Source organism: Hyperolius riggenbachi, chromosome 11 (assembly GCF_040937935.1).
Source record: "Hyperolius riggenbachi isolate aHypRig1 chromosome 11, aHypRig1.pri, whole genome shotgun sequence".
NCBI classification, from domain to species: Eukaryota; Metazoa; Chordata; class Amphibia; order Anura; family Hyperoliidae; genus Hyperolius; species Hyperolius riggenbachi.
Window position 1 is genome coordinate 40,580,190 of NC_090656.1, and position 13,854 is coordinate 40,594,043.

Here is a 13,854-nt window from a genome sequence, read left to right on the forward strand (position 1 = left end):
CGCTCATCCATGAGAGGAGAGGACTGGGGACCCCAAAGACAACAAGTGGCAATCCAGCGGTAGTCCAGCCCTCCATGGCCGTCAAGTCAGTTCTTCCCACCAACCCGGAATGCTTTATTGTACGAAATTACAGTGCAACAGTGTAGCAAGCACCATTAGTAGTAGAATTTAACATGCATTATTTAGAGTCCAGCCCGCGCATGTGCAAAAGCAGCCGACTTTGCCGGGTCGTTGGCCGCTATGGAGGGGAACAGCTGACAACTGCTGACCTTTACTGAGGGACACCGAGACTTCTAGGGGCTGCAAGGGAGTGCTGTACAAACGGCGCAGGAGATTTGTGCACAGCCAGTGCCACCATAGGCCATAATAGGCATTACGGCTATAGCGCCATCAGTGAGTAATTTAGGCATCATCAAAAGACAGAGCACAAATTACTACAAAAACACTGTAATTCGTCCGCCAGCAGTAGCTGGAAGATGAATTACATCATTCCCCACTATTCATGGCGGCCTGCAGGGGGAATAGTAACTAGCGCCGCCGGGACTTGTGCAGGAGCAGGGTGAGCAGTTTATTGGCTTTACCCTGCACCCAAGTCTCCAGGCGGCTGTATAATAGGTACACGTTGGAAGAAGCCCCATGTGAGTAAAGCTGTAATACTTTACTATGCCTCATGTATGATTTTAAAGCAGGACTGTCTGCCATAAAATCAAATTCCTATTACCCACTGCTCTGTGTTTATAAGGTAAGTCTTCATCCTGACCCTGCACTGCAAGCACTCCAATACAATCATGTGTCTGCTGTAATGAATCTTATCTATCAGCCTGGCTCTTTTCTCATACATTGCTCGGGAGAGGGAAGCTTGTCATCTCCCCTCCCACATTCCTGCTCCTGGCTGATTGGCTGAGGGCAGTCCAGTGTGATAGGAGGCTCAGAAGGGAAATAGAATATAAACCACCTCACCCCTCTGCAGAAGCTGCTGAAATCCCATCTATGATCTACTCATGTGTTTACTAAGAAAATTAGATCTGACAGTGCAGTTCTGCATACACCATTTCAGGCAGAAGAGTAAGGGAGGAAATTACATCAGGATTGGCTTCAGTCAGAGGCAGTAAAGATGTAAAATGCCTGGAACAGTGTTCTATTTATTTACTATATACAATTCACTGAAATCAAAATGTGGACAGTACAATACATAAGTAAGTAGATCAAGTTTTTATCTACTTACATGTGTTTTTATTTTTTCCTGAGATAGTATGGCTAACCCTCGTTGTTTAAGCTGTGCCCACTCTTTTGCACACTGCGGTGCCCAATACTCATCTGCCTTTCCTGCTACTCCGCATTTTGGCATTCACAGCCGCCCCCTCACCTTCATGACTTGTCAATTACCCACCAGTAGACATTCTTAGAACATTATGTGCATGCACCAAGGACACACTGGGGCACAGATCCATGACAGGATCTGACAAGCAGGAAAGGGAACAACAAAGCGGACACAACAAGCCCTTTCCAATGCAGCCTGAGATAAATATTACCTAGTGGGTTCAACTCCAATTTAAAATGAATGAGGGCTGCCATTGTAACTCCTGGGACTGTTGTCCTTAGCCTTGCTTTACCATTCTGACTGTCGCTAAGAAGCTTCTGTACACAACATAAGCTTACCTGTGGTATTTGCTGTATGGATCTGGATAACCTTGTATTTTTCCTGCACAGGCTTTTGGTGTTGGGGCTCTGGAGGATGAGGATGACGATATATATGGCACGGATTCTCTGTCCAAGTATGACACAGTCCTGAAAGAGGAGAGTGGAGATGGCCTGTTCGGTTGGACGGCACCAAAAGAATATAAAAACAAGAAGGGTAATAAAACAATTGCTGATCTGCAACCAATCATCAATTTGATAATGCACTGTGGAAGGAGGGACATTGTGTATGGAGCTGCTTTTTGGGAGGAGGAGAATTGTTGGAGGAGCATTGTGGGAGGAGTGACATTCTGTAAGGGGCTGCATTGTGGGAGGAGCTCTTGGATCCCTTCTTCTGCCTTGCACGGCCGTGGGCCTCATTGTCTGCATGCTTGTTCTACTGCACTGGTCCCTATTCAAATAATTTTTACTCCTGAGTTTTCACCTGGGTGATATGTTTTCACCTTGACAACAAAATGTCTTTGAAAGCAAGAAAATACTCAGAATAATTTTGGCAGTGCTTTAAAGGGACTCCGAGCAGTGCAGAAACTATGGAAAGATGCACATCATTTTAAAGCTCTGTTTCTCCTCTTTCCAATGATATATAAACCGCCGCCCTACGCCTTTTAGTTTTCTCTATTTTCGCGTTCGAAATTGCCGCGGCCGCAATTTCAATCGTGAAAATAAAGAAAACTAAAAGGCGTAGGGCAACGATTTAGGTGTCGCCAGAAAGATGAGGAAGAGAGCTTTAAAATGATATCCATCTTTCCATAGTTACTTGCAGGGGTGTTTCTAGCCACTTTGTCACTCCAGGCAAGAAAACCTGTGGCGCCCCCCCCCCCCACTCAAATCTCAGGGCCAGCCAGGGGAGAGTGGGGCATATAATATCAAGAGGGGTCACGCCACTCACTATGAGGGTGTCCCCTCTGCTGCTCTGTACACTGCGCAGCAAGTGTGTCTCCCTCCCTCCGAGTCCTGCCCAGACCCACACAGCAGCAGGCATGATGCTATATATGCCTGTGTTTAATATCCATTCCCAGGAGCCACTGGGCGAGCGGGGGGGATATGGGCGAGCGGGGGGGGGGGGCGGAATCAGGGCCGGCCAGCCAGCCAGGATGCATATAAAAAAATTATCAAGAGCAGCAGTCAGATCTGAGGATTGGCACTCACTGTCTGTGTGTGTGTCGTCTCTCAGGCTCTGCTAGTTTGTGCGCTGTGTGCACACTGACTCAGGTCAGGTGTCAGCCGGCGGTAGCACTGGTCCCTCCGTCTGGCGTCACACACAGGGCCGCCATCAGAAATTTTGGGGCCCCTCACAAATCATCAGTCCGGGCCCCCCCCAACGAGGTGCAAGTGTCCGAATGGACGCGTTGCAAGCCTCAATATCGAGCACTTCCTCCTTCAAGCCGGAAGGAGAAAGTGCTCCATCATTTTTTTAGAACCTCCCAGTTTTATTTTCTGTTTGAAAAAGCTAAAAAAGTAGGTTTAATGCTATTGTCTCATATGGTAATGATTCAGCTTTTCCCATAGTCTCGCAGTTAGCAATCATGTGACCCCCAACAAGACAAATTCAGCAATCATGAGGCCCCCAACAAACCATGAGGCCCCCAACAAGACAAATTCAGCCATCATGAGGCCCCCAACCAGACAAATTCAGCAATCATGAGGCCCCCAACAAGACAAATTCAGCAATCGTGAGACCCCCAACAAGACAATTTCAGCAATCATGAGGCCCCCAACAAATCATGAGGCCCCCAACAAATCATGAGGCCCCCAACAAGTAAACATTCAATCATTAGGCCCCCAACAAGACAAATTCAGCAGTCATGAGGCACATAGACAGACAGCATTTCACATAAATAGGCAGAATGCCCCCTTATTATGGTAGACACCTCTCACCTGGATTCTGACAGGGACCCCCAGGTTAGGTAGTGAGTGACATGGAGCCCTTTTAGGTAGTGAGTGAGTGACAGGGAGCCCCTTTAGGTAGTGAGTGAGTGACAGGGAGCCCCTTTAGGGAGTGAGTGCCAGGGAGCCCCTTTAGGTAGTGTGTGAGTGACAGGGAGCCCCTTTAGGCAGTGAGTGAGTGCCAGGGAGCCCCTTTAGCTAGTGAGTGAGTGACAGGGAGCCCCTTTAGCTAGTGAGTGAGTGACAGGGAGCCCCTTTAGGGAGTGACTGAGTGACAGGGAGGCCCTTTAGGGAGTGAGTGAGTGACAGGGAGGCCCTTTAAGTAGTGAGTGAGTGACAGGGAGCCCCTTTAGCTAGTGAGTGAGTGACAGGGAGGCCCTTTAGGGAGTGAGTGAGTGACAGGGAGGCCCTTTAAGTAGTGAGTAAGTGACAGGGAACCCCTTTAGGGAGTGAGTGAGTGACAGGGAGCCCCTTTAGGGAGTGAGTGAGTGACAGGGAGCCCCTTTAGGGAGTGAGTGAGTGACAGTGAGGCCCTTTAGGTAGTGAGTGAGTGCCAGGGAGCCCCTTTGGGTAGTGAGCGAGTGCCAGGGAGCCCCTTTAGGTAGTGTGTGAGTGACAGGGAGCCCCTTTAGGCAGTGAGTGAGTGACAGGGAGCCCCTTTAGGGAGTGAGTGACAGGGAGGCCCTTTAGGGAGTGAGTGAGTGCCAGGGAGCCCCTTTGGGTAGTGAGCGAGTGCCAGGGAGCCCCTTTAGGTAGTGTGTGAGTGACAGGGAGCCCCTTTAGGCAGTGAGTGAGTGACAGGGAGCCCCTTTAGGGAGTGAGTGAGTGACAGTGAGGCCCTTTAGGTAGTGAGTGAGTGCCAGGGAGCCCCTTTGGGTAGTGAGCGAGTGCCAGGGAGCCCCTTTAGGTAGTGTGTGAGTGACAGGGAGCCCCTTTAGGCAGTGAGTGAGTGACAGGGAGCCCCTTTAGGGAGTGAGTGACAGGGAGGCCCTTTAGGGAGTGAGTGAGTGAGTGCCAGGGAGCCCCTTTGGGTAGTGAGCGAGTGCCAGTGAGCCCCTTTAGGTAGTGTGTGAGTGACAGGGAGCCCCTTTAGGCAGTGAGTGAGTGACAGGGAGCCCCTTTAGGGAGTGAGTGAGTGACAGTGAGGCCCTTTAGGTAGTGAGTGAGTGCCAGGGAGCCCCTTTGGGTAGTGAGCGAGTGCCAGGGAGCCCCTTTAGGTAGTGTGTGAGTGACAGGGAGCCCCTTTAGGCAGTGAGTGAGTGAGTGACAGGGAGCCCCTTTAGCTAGTGAGTGAGTGACAGGGAGGCCCTTTAGGGAGTGAGTGAGTGACAGGGAGCCCCTTTAGGGAGTGAGTGAGTGACAGGGAGGCCCTTTAGGGAGTGAGTGAGTGACAGGGAGCCCCTTTAGGGAGTGAGTGAGTGACAGGGAGGCCCTTTAGGGAGTGAGTGAGTGACAGGGAGCCCCTTTAGGGAGTGAGTGAGTGACAGGGAGGCCCTTTAGGGAGTGATTGAGTGCCAGGGAGCCCCTTTAGCTAGTGAGTGAGTGACAGGGAGGCCCTTTAGTGAGTGAGTGAGTGACAGGGAGGCCCTTTAGTGAGTGAGTGACAGGGAGGCCCTTTAGTGAGTGAGTGACAGGGAGGCCCTTTAGCTAGTGAGCGAGTGACAGGGAGCGCCCCCTCAGCCGCCGCCGCTTTCCCTACCTTGCCAGCGTCAGACCTCAAGATCAGCGGCGACCCGACCAGAGCGGGCGCTGGACGCACCCGCTCTATATGCGGAAGTTACGTCACTTCCGCATATCAGTGCGGGCGCTGGGTCCTAGCGCCCGCACTATTGTCGCCGCCTGATCGGGGTCTGACGCGGCGGAGGCAGCGGCGGAGGCAGCGGCTAGAGGGATGGAGGGAAGGAGCAGCGGCCAGGCGGGGGTTGAGCGGCGGCCGGGCGGCACCCGCCAGGTCCGCGGCGGGGATGGGGCCCCCCTACAGGCCCGGGGCCCGTGACGGGAGTCACGGATGTCCCCCCCTGATGGCGGGCCACACGGTGCCTTCAAGCACGTGTGACAGGCGGGGGGCGGAGTTAGGGGCGGCGCCGGCGCGGCGTGTAAACAAACTAGCGTGCGGCGGCCGCACGCTCTAAACAGAGAGGGAGAGAGGGGGCGGGGAGAGGGGGCGAACCAGTAGGCGGCGGCACAGCACTCCCACATAAACTAATGTGCGTGCTGCTGCTGCTCGCTCGGAAAAGAGGAGAGGAAGGGGGCGGACCAGTAGGCGGCGCCGGGCACAGGCTGAGCTGCCTGTCACAGCCGGCGCCGACCTGGCTGAAAAAAAGAAATAAAATAAACACGAACAGAGCGGTGACTTGTCGGGAGGGCGCCCACTTCCACCAATGGCGCTATAGGCAAAAATTTAGAGTTGCCTAGTGACTCAGACGCCCCTGGTTACTTGTATTACACAGGGCGACTTTTTCTGCTGAATGGAGCTGCTGACACTGGGGAAAGTGTCGTCCTGTGTAATACAAGTAACTATGGAAAGATGGATATCATTTTAAAGCTCTCTTTCTCCTCTTTCTGGCGACACCTAAATCGTCGCTCTACGCCTTTTAGTTTTCTTTATTTTCGCGATTGAAGCCGCGGCAATTTCAATCGCGAAAATAGCGAAAACTAAAAGGCGTAGGGCGGCGGTTTATATATCATTGGAAAGAGGAGAAAGAGAGCTTTAAAATGATATGCATCTTTCCATAGTTTCTGCACTGCTCGGAGTCCCTTTAACAACTACTTTTTTTGTACCTTTTTTTTTTTTAATTGCAGAGTGCTGAAGATTAGAATATGAAAATTATCACCTAAGAGAAAACTCAGGAGACAAAGTATACTGAATATGGGACGCTAACTCAAATGTGCTCTCACTGTTCAGACGAGCCTATAATTTGCTATAGGTAGCATTGGGGGCTCACTGCCTCATCCGCTATTCCCTGTGTCTCCTTCCCTAATGTCTGAACCCCACTACCCTCTAGATTGTAAGCACGCAAGACCAGTCTCCTTTCCCTAATGTCTCCACCACACTATTCTCTAGATCAGCCTTTCTCAACCTTTTTACCCTGGAGGAACCCTGCAAATAGCTTTTGGATCTCAAGGAACCCCTGCAAACTATTTTTTGATCTCGAGGAACCCCCGCATTTATTTAGCAGGAGGCATGGTCTTTAAAAGTATGCGTGGCTGTTTATTTCACTACCCCTATTACACTGCCACTCATTACACTGCCTCCTAAGCCCCTAATTTAGTGCTTCTTGTTACAGTGCCACCTATTATAGTGAGCTCCATTATACATCCCCACGATGGGGGAAAATGCCAAGGAACCCCTGCAGAGTACTCAAGGAACCCTGGTTGAGAAAGCCTGCTCTAGATTGTAAGCTTGCAAAGTTAGGCTTCCCCCCCCCTAATGTCTCTACCCACTACCCTCTAGATTGTAAGCTTGCAGGGACACGGACCTCCTATTCCCCCCCCCCCCCACCTTCTAGATTGTAAGCTTGCAAGGGCAGGGACTTCCTCCTAATGTCTCCACCCACTACCCTCTAGATTGTAAGCTTGCAAGGGCAGGGACCTCCTCCTAGTGTTTCTAATGGTGCCCATACATGGCACAAATTTTTTTAAAAACATTTCTGATTAGATAATTCTTTTTGATTATTCCATTAGATCAAATATAAAGATTTTTCCATCCTGTCTGATCAGATTTTTATAGAAAAAAAGCAGGATAATCACTCAAATTTCTTGATCGAAAAAAAGATTTTTTGATTTTCATTTGATTTGATAGTTTTGTTCAAATAAACAAGAAAATAGAACAATTTTATTGTTCTGTGTATGGACGCTATTATTCTGATGTAAGTTATCATACGAACATGCACCAGTATTGGTGATGTCGCACACCACGCATCATCTTTGTATTTGTATTACTGGATGTCCTGATTGTACGGAGCTTTGAATGTCTCCTGTATCTATGCTCCTCACTATTTGCTTTGTACTATGTACAGCACTACGGAAGATGTTGGTGCTATAGTATATAAATAAATAATAATTATAATTTAAAGTAAAGTCAATGCTTTGCGCACCACAGTCTCCTGCTTAGGGTGGTAGCAGGCAATCACCCTGCTTTATATATGTTACGACCAGAACCAGAAGTCTGGACACTTCAGGTTCTGGCTGGTCAAAGCTAGAAGTGGCCGTCATCACTGCGGCCAATACCGAAAATGAATTGAATCCTGGTGGCTCCGTTCCTCTCCCCGGCTCTGGCTCCTCCCCTGCTCCCCTCCTATTGACTTCTGGCAGCCGGGGACACACACAATGCACACAGAATGGTTCGTTGTGGCAGGAAAGCTGCAGACATTGCTTCTGCCAACGAACGGCACAAATCCCTGCTTTCATGCCGCGACAAACGACCCTGGGTGCATTGCGTGTGTCCTCGGCTGCTAGAAGTCAATAGGATGGGGGCAGGAGAGGAACGGAGCCGCCAGGATTCAATTCATTTCGGACATTGGCTGCAGTGAGACGGCCACGTCTAGTTTTGACCGTCTAGAACCCGAAGTGGCCAAACTTCGGGTTCTGGCCATAACATACAGTATATATCTGCAGCTATGCCATATGGCTTCATTACATTGAATAGGGAAACTGTGCACGCATGTGTGTGTCTCCCTGCTACATTGCTTGCTGTGATTGGTGGAGATGACTATTGAGAGCACAGCACATGAATTATATCATACATGGGATGCCAGATGCCTTAATATGTCGGCTGTGGGAAATACTCAGCATCCTCATGTTCTGCAGGCTGTTAATGGGTGTGCCACAAGTAAAGAAGAGGCGGCACACCACTGGCTGCAAACAATTGCTGTACTGTGGAACAGTGACACTACATGTTACGGACACGCAGGTCCTTCATCAGGTGCAAAACCTGATGAGGGACCTGCGTGTCTATAGCATCACTATAGTGTCACTGTTCCACAAATATCCTAACATCCTTCTTTACACTTGGTTGGTCCGTGACCGTTAGAGCAATCTGGTCGAGGTTATGCACCAGCTTACTCCCCGGCAGTCACACATGGGTGCTGTCTCCCTGGATTGTTATCTTACAAAGTTTGTTAATGGGTGTGCACTGGATGACAACTGGCTGAAACTAAATGCAGACAAAACTGAAGTCCTTCTGACTGGAGGGCAGAGCATGATAACAAAACAACTTAACTTGCAGTCTTCACCACTGGGAATAGGAGGCACGGATCTACGCAGCTCTGATCATGTGCGTAGCCTGGGAGTTCTAATTGATGGGGATTTAAACTTCAGAACTCAAATCTCTGCTGTGGTGAAATCATCCTATTTTCACCTGAAGAACATTGCAAAAATCAAGCACCTCATACCCCCAGAAGATCTGCCAACCTTAGTCCACGCCTTCATCACATCCCGACTGGACTACTGCAATGCTCTCTACACTGGCCTTCCAAAAAAGGTCTTGTACCGCCTACAGCTGATACAGAATACTGCTGCCAGACTGCTAACCAACCAACCCCGTCACTGCCACATAACGCCAGTCCTGCATTCCCTTCACTGGCTACCTATAGAATGGAGGGTCCTATTCAAGATCGGCCTACTGACATTTAAATCCCTGAATAATCTAGGCCCTGGATACATAAAAGATATGTTACAGCTGCGTAGCAATCCCCGCATTCTCAGATCCACAGGTTCTAATAATCTAGTCATACCCAGAGTCCACTTGGAAACTTTTGGTCCCAGAGCCTTCTGTCATGCTGCCCCTACGTTTTTGGAACGCCTTACCTCAACAGATCAGGACAGCCCCATCCCTGGACGTGTTTAAATCCAGACTGAAAACCCACCTGTTCAGTCTGGCATTTGCAGAAATATAACTTTTGTTGTGTGAATACTTCATCCTACTAATTACTGAATCTGAGAGAGCCTAAGCGCTTTGAGTCCTATGGGAGAAAAGCGCTATAGAAATGTTATTGTATTGTATTGTATTGCATGCCTCTTTCCAGTGTGACAGCCAGGCAACCAATCGCCAGCAGGGGGCATCTGAAGATCTACACATGGAGGATGAGTGGCTGCCACATTGCCACCTTATGGTGACCTCTGTGCACTGGAGTCAGGGCTTTGCTTCACTTTCTCAGATGCACTTTAGTTTTTTTATTTTATTTGTTTTGATTATTCATGTTAAATATATTGATCAGTGGGCTGTGCTGACATCTGTATTTTTTTTTCAGTGTCTTCAAAAGAACTTCAGTATGTCGGTAAAATGTTGGATGGTTTCTCTATAGCAACAGAACCAGCTCCATCAAAAAAGGTAAAATTCCTTCTCTGGAACCCGGTGGTAGAGCCATGTTTATTTCAAGTTGCTGATTCACGTAAGTTTGAACATCAAACAGACCGTCCAGAGTTTGTCCAGCGGCTTCCCCTACCCTCCTTCAGCCTACAGCTCTGGGACACCCTGAACATATTCCACTAGAGCTTGTCAAATATGTTAGGACAGCCACAATCCCATATGTGCACCAGCGCAGCCGCACTGAGCAAGCACAAGGACTGTCTGCTGTAGCAAGAAGCCACTAGAGCGCAGATGCGGACCGTCATTGAACTACTGAACTATAGGGTACCTTTCACTGATAACTACTTACTGCCATAAAACTCTTTCCTGGCAGAGATCAGCTTATGTGTGCAGGATATAGATAAACTCTTTCAGATACTAAAGTCATTAAGCTGAGTCAATAAAACATTAAGGCTGTGTTCACAGTGGGACGTTGCGTTTTATTGTCTGCGTTAAGAGGTAACGCACTGCAAGCAGTGAGTTACCACAAGGCAACAACATTTTTTTTTTTTTACGCGACTTTAATGTTGCACTGTGATTAGCATTGCAGTGCGGTAAGCTGCGTTATAAAACTTTATAACGTGCGACCATAACGTCCCACTGTGAATGCGACCTAAACCTACTTATTTTGCTTTTAAACAGAAAATAAATCTATAGGATTCTTAAAAAAACAAATTGCAGTAGTAGGAAGATAGATACAATTGTTTGTCTCATCAGCTATTTTCAACTCAGGATTGCTTTAACCTCCTTGGCGGTAACACCAAGCTGAGCTCGGGGTTAGCCGCCGCGGAGGATATCTCAGCCCCTGGTGGGGCGATTTCCATTCTGTAAAGTGCTGTACGCGCAGCTAGCACTTTGCTAGCCGCACGTACAGCTTGATCGTTGTCGCCACCACGCGGCGATCGGCCGCACGCAGCGGCAGAAGAGGCCCCCCCCCGCCAGAGCCCTGCACAGCCCGGACCAATCACTCCCAGGCAGCGCAAAGGGCTGGATCGGGTGCGCCTGACGTCAGGACGTCCATGACGTCATTCCGATCGTAGCCATGGCGACAGGAGAAGCCAAACAGGAGATTGCGTTCTATACGCAATCTCCTGTTTGCTGTTGTTGCCGGCGGCGATCGGACTAGAGGCACATGCGCCCTCTAGTGGTGTTTCATGTAGCTACCACCCAGGTAGCTACATGAAACAAAAAAATTACAAAAAAGTGCAATGCAGCCTCCTTGGCGGAAAAAATGAACCGCCAAGGAGGTTAAAGAGGAACTGTAACTAAAAACATCCCCTGGGGGGTACGCAACTTGGTAGAGGGAAGCCTCCAGATCCTATCGAGGCTTCCACTCTCCTCCTGTGTCCCACTGCGGCAGAGAAAACCCTCCCGGAACGGCGTGGATGTAAATATTTACCTCCCGGGCTCCAGCGCAGGCACAGTACTGGTTCTCTGCACGGAGATAAGCGAAAATAGCCGATCTCCGTCGGGCCGCTCTACTGCGCAGGCGCAAGTCTCCTGCGCCTGCGCAGTAGAGTGGACCCGACGGAGATCGGCTATTTCCGCCTATCTCCGTCAGAAGAGCTGCAACAGCGCCCCCGCTGGAGCCAGAAAAGGTAAATATTGCACAGCACGACAAATTGTCGCCTGTGCGTTCCGTGGGCTGCAGTGAGACCGCCGTGGGACACAGGAGGACGGGGGAAGCCTCATTCGGATCCGGAGGCTTCCCCCTCCTGAGGTGAGTACCCCTCAGGGGATGTTTTTTTTTGTTACAGAGTCTCTTTAAGCACAGTACACGAGTATGATGTATTGTATTATTGGCAGGTATCCAGGCCCGGTCTACCCATGACGCCAAGTGAGGCGACTTCCTCAGGCGGCAGAAGTCTGGGGGCAGCTGGTCCTCTGCTGCTGCCCGGGACTCTATGGATCCTATAGAGGCTTCCCACGCTGTCCTCTGCTGCCTGGGACCCTCTGGATTCTATAGAGACTTCCCACGCATGCTGCCCTCTGGTCCTCTGCCTGGGATTCTCTTGATCATATAGAGGCTTCACACATAGTGCTCCAGTCCTCCACCGCTGCTTGGGACCCTCTGGATCCTATAGAGGCTTCCTAGACTGTCCTCTGGTCCTCCGCCACTGCCCGGGACCTTCTGGATCCTATAGAGGCTTCCAGTGCTGCCCACTGGTCCTCTGCTGCTGCCTGGGACCCTCTGGATCCTATAGAGGCTTCAAAAGCTGCCCACCGGTCCTCTGCTGCTGTCTGCGACCCTCTGGATCCTATAGAGGCTTCCCAAGCTGTCCTCTGTTGCTGCCCAGGACCTTCTGGATTCTATAGAGGCTTCCCACATTCTCTTCTGGTCCTCCGCCGCTTCCTATGAACCTCTGTATCCTATAGAGGCTTCTCATGCTTCCCTCTGGTCCTCTGCCGCTAACTGGGACCCCGTGGATCATAGAGAGGCTTTCCACTCTGCCCTGTGGTCCTCTGCCACTGCCTGGGATCCTCTGAATCATATAGAGGCTTCACACATAGTGCTCCGGTCCTCCGCCGCTGCTCAGGACCCTCTGGATCCTATAGAGGCTTCCCATGCTGTTCGCTAGCCCTCCACCGCTGCCCGGGACCCTCTGGATTGTATAGAGGCTTTCCACACTGTCCTCTGCCGCTGCTGATCAGGGCTGTGCTCCTCTTCTGGCACACGCCCATGCTGCACCCACATGAGCAGCTCCGGCTTACTGCACAGGTGTGGCCATACTCATGCAGACACAGTACAGCCGAACTCACGTGTGGCTCTGATATGGTTACCAAAAAACTCTTGTTGGTAATTTTTGGGAGGTCCAAGATTAGGATCCATAGACTTTCCTCCCCTTAGGTAAGTACGTAGCAGTTATATTCAGCACAGGAAGATTTGGGCGCAGCTGGCGCCACCATAGGCCATAATAGGAATTACGGCTATAGCGGCGCACACTGAGTAACTTCGGCACCCTCAGAAGACGGAGCAGAAGTTACATTTTAAAACAATATGATTCGACCTCCAGCTATAGCTGGAAGCCAAATTATATAATTCCCCACCATCCACGTGGACCTAGAAGGGGAATAGTAATTAACGCCGCCGGGAACTTGTGCAGCAGCAGGATAAGCCATGCCGGCTGTATCCTGCGCCCAAGTCTCCCGGCGCCTGATAACATATGTAAGCAAGTATGTGTTTTGGTACCCTAGATTTGCCTCGAGTGCACTTAAAGAGAACCTGAACTGAAAATAAAAAGTCAAATTAACCATACCCAGGTCATACTTACCTCCTGTGTAGTCTACCACTCAATCTCTTTCTCCTCTCCTGCGTCCTGTTTGTCCTCTGTGATCAATGGAGTTCTCCGTCCTCCATTTTGAAAATGGCCATTACGTCATAACAGCTTCCCGGTCAGCACACTGTTGGGGCCTGTTTCCACTACACGCAGATTGGCTGCAGAAAAACTGACTCCAATGAATGTCTATGGGCCTGTTTCCACTAAACACAATTTTTCTGATGCAGATTTTTCCATAGGCATTCATTGGAGTCAGTTTTTCTGCATCCAATCTGCGTGTAGTGGAAACAGGCCCTAACTGTAATATCACCCACTTGAGTCATAGGGAAGCATGAACATTACCTTGCAGATTCAGTTGTAACTGACAGCTGCTGATATATAACTAACAGCAACTGGTATATTTCAGTTCTTATAAAATATTGTCAGTACTGGAAGGGATCACTGTAAGAAGAAAATGGTGAGCTTCTGAGAGGAAATGTTGTGGGGTTAGTATGTAATATTCATTTGTAGCTATGTCATGTGTTTATTTTAAATAATTTTCCTCGCTTCAGGTTTCCTTTAAGTAGCAGATCAGCCAGTATGTTCCCACTGTTATTTCTCATAACTGATGTCTGCTACCTGCTTTTAAGCATGCTAGTGTTG

At 49.6% G+C, this 13,854-nt stretch overlaps 1 protein-coding gene across 1 annotated transcript in view; it reads left to right on the forward strand.

Annotated features, from left to right (window-relative positions):
• Window positions 1-13,854, forward strand: part of GPATCH1 (G-patch domain containing 1) — an 80,077-nt gene that overhangs the window by 24,247 nt on the left and 41,976 nt on the right. Inside the window, exons 8-9 of the mRNA XM_068261407.1 lie at window positions 1,711-1,855; window positions 9,837-9,916. Coding sequence (XP_068117508.1) covers window positions 1,711-1,855; window positions 9,837-9,916 — 225 coding nt within the window. The remainder of the gene's footprint in view (window positions 1-1,710; window positions 1,856-9,836; window positions 9,917-13,854) is intronic.